The following is a 1,307-nucleotide window of genomic DNA, read 5'->3' on the forward strand; positions in this document are numbered from 1 at the left end:
TTCTAATTTCCACGAATCTCACCAAGGCGTTACCCGTACCAAGGAACGCGCTCGTTTGGCCGTTTATTGGCCCGGCATAGACCACGACATTGAAACCGTAATTTTATCTTGTCAAAAATGTCAAGATAACCTCCCCTCGTTGTGCAAAGAGCCAATGGTGTTGAGAAATCAACCCATTCGCCCTTTTCAGGAACTAGCAATTGACTTAGCTGAATTTAATGGACAGCACTATCTAATTGTGGTAGATTGTTTTACAGACTGGCCGTCAATTTATTTCATGAGGCATAGCACTACGTCTATTGTGATCATCAAAGCTTTACGTGATTATTTTACTCGCACTGCAATACCAGATGTTATTTGGTCTGACAACGGACCCCAATTAAAGTCTGAGAAATTCACCAAATTTCTTCATGAATGGGGAGTGCGGCATCGTACTTCTACTCCAACCTATCCGCAATCTAATGGGAAAGTTGAAGCAACCGTAAAGAGCATGAAAAAGTTAATTCGTCGTTCATGGACGCATCGCTACCTCGACGAAGATCAACTAGCAAAAGCTTTGATGCAGTATCGAAATATGCCATGCAGGAAGGACGGATTGTCACCTGCTCAGAAACTGTGCGGACGACCGACTCAAGACACCCTTCCAGTACACCATCGGGCCTTCTCTTATAAATGGAAGAGCGAGATGCAACAAGCTGAAACGCGAAAAGAGATGTCCATTGAAGGCACCAAAGCCTACTACGACAATCGTGCTCATCGTCTTCCTGAATTTCTGATCGGAACTCACGTTGCAGTACAAAATTGGAACACCGGACTGTGGGACATTTATGAGAAAATAGTCGCTGTGGACGACTACCGGAAATACACTGTTAAAACTGCTAGCGGCCGATTGTTAATTAGAAACCGCAGATTCATTCGACGGAGAGTATCTGCGTCTATCCCCTGGCCCATCGAGCCGCCGGACAATGTCACCCCTTCCGCTAGTGCCAACGTGGACTTGCCTGCTCGACCACGCAGACAGGTTAAGAGACCGAATCGACTTATTGAAGATTCGAGTTGGCCTTAACCTACCTGGTGGAATGTATTAATTTTGGTGTTGTATTTTGTAGTGTCATTGAACTTAAGGGGGAGGTGTTGTAGTATTTGCAATAATATGCTGGAAGCACTGCTTGTTGCAATCAGCGCGAGGAATGTCCGATTCTCCCGAAGCTACATTCTTGCACTGAATGCAACGTGTTTATGTTAAGTTTAATCAGTTCGACTTAAGCACTGGTAGAGAGTACATGTGTAGTTCTTTCCCTCAGTTT

General features: G+C 44.8%; 1 protein-coding gene across 1 annotated transcript; it reads left to right on the plus strand.

Annotated features, from left to right (window-relative positions):
* Positions 1-277: 277 nt before the first annotated feature.
* Positions 278-1,066, plus strand: LOC145766653 (uncharacterized). Its single transcript, XM_082578365.1, has one exon. It carries the CDS (start codon positions 278-280, stop codon positions 1,064-1,066), a length of 789 nt encoding a protein of 262 aa, XP_082434491.1.
* The last annotated feature ends 241 nt before the right edge of the window (positions 1,067-1,307 follow it).

The sequence above is a fragment of the Aplidium turbinatum genome, chromosome 3 (genome assembly GCF_918807975.1).
Source record: "Aplidium turbinatum chromosome 3, kaAplTurb1.1, whole genome shotgun sequence".
NCBI classification, from domain to species: Eukaryota; Metazoa; Chordata; class Ascidiacea; order Aplousobranchia; family Polyclinidae; genus Aplidium; species Aplidium turbinatum.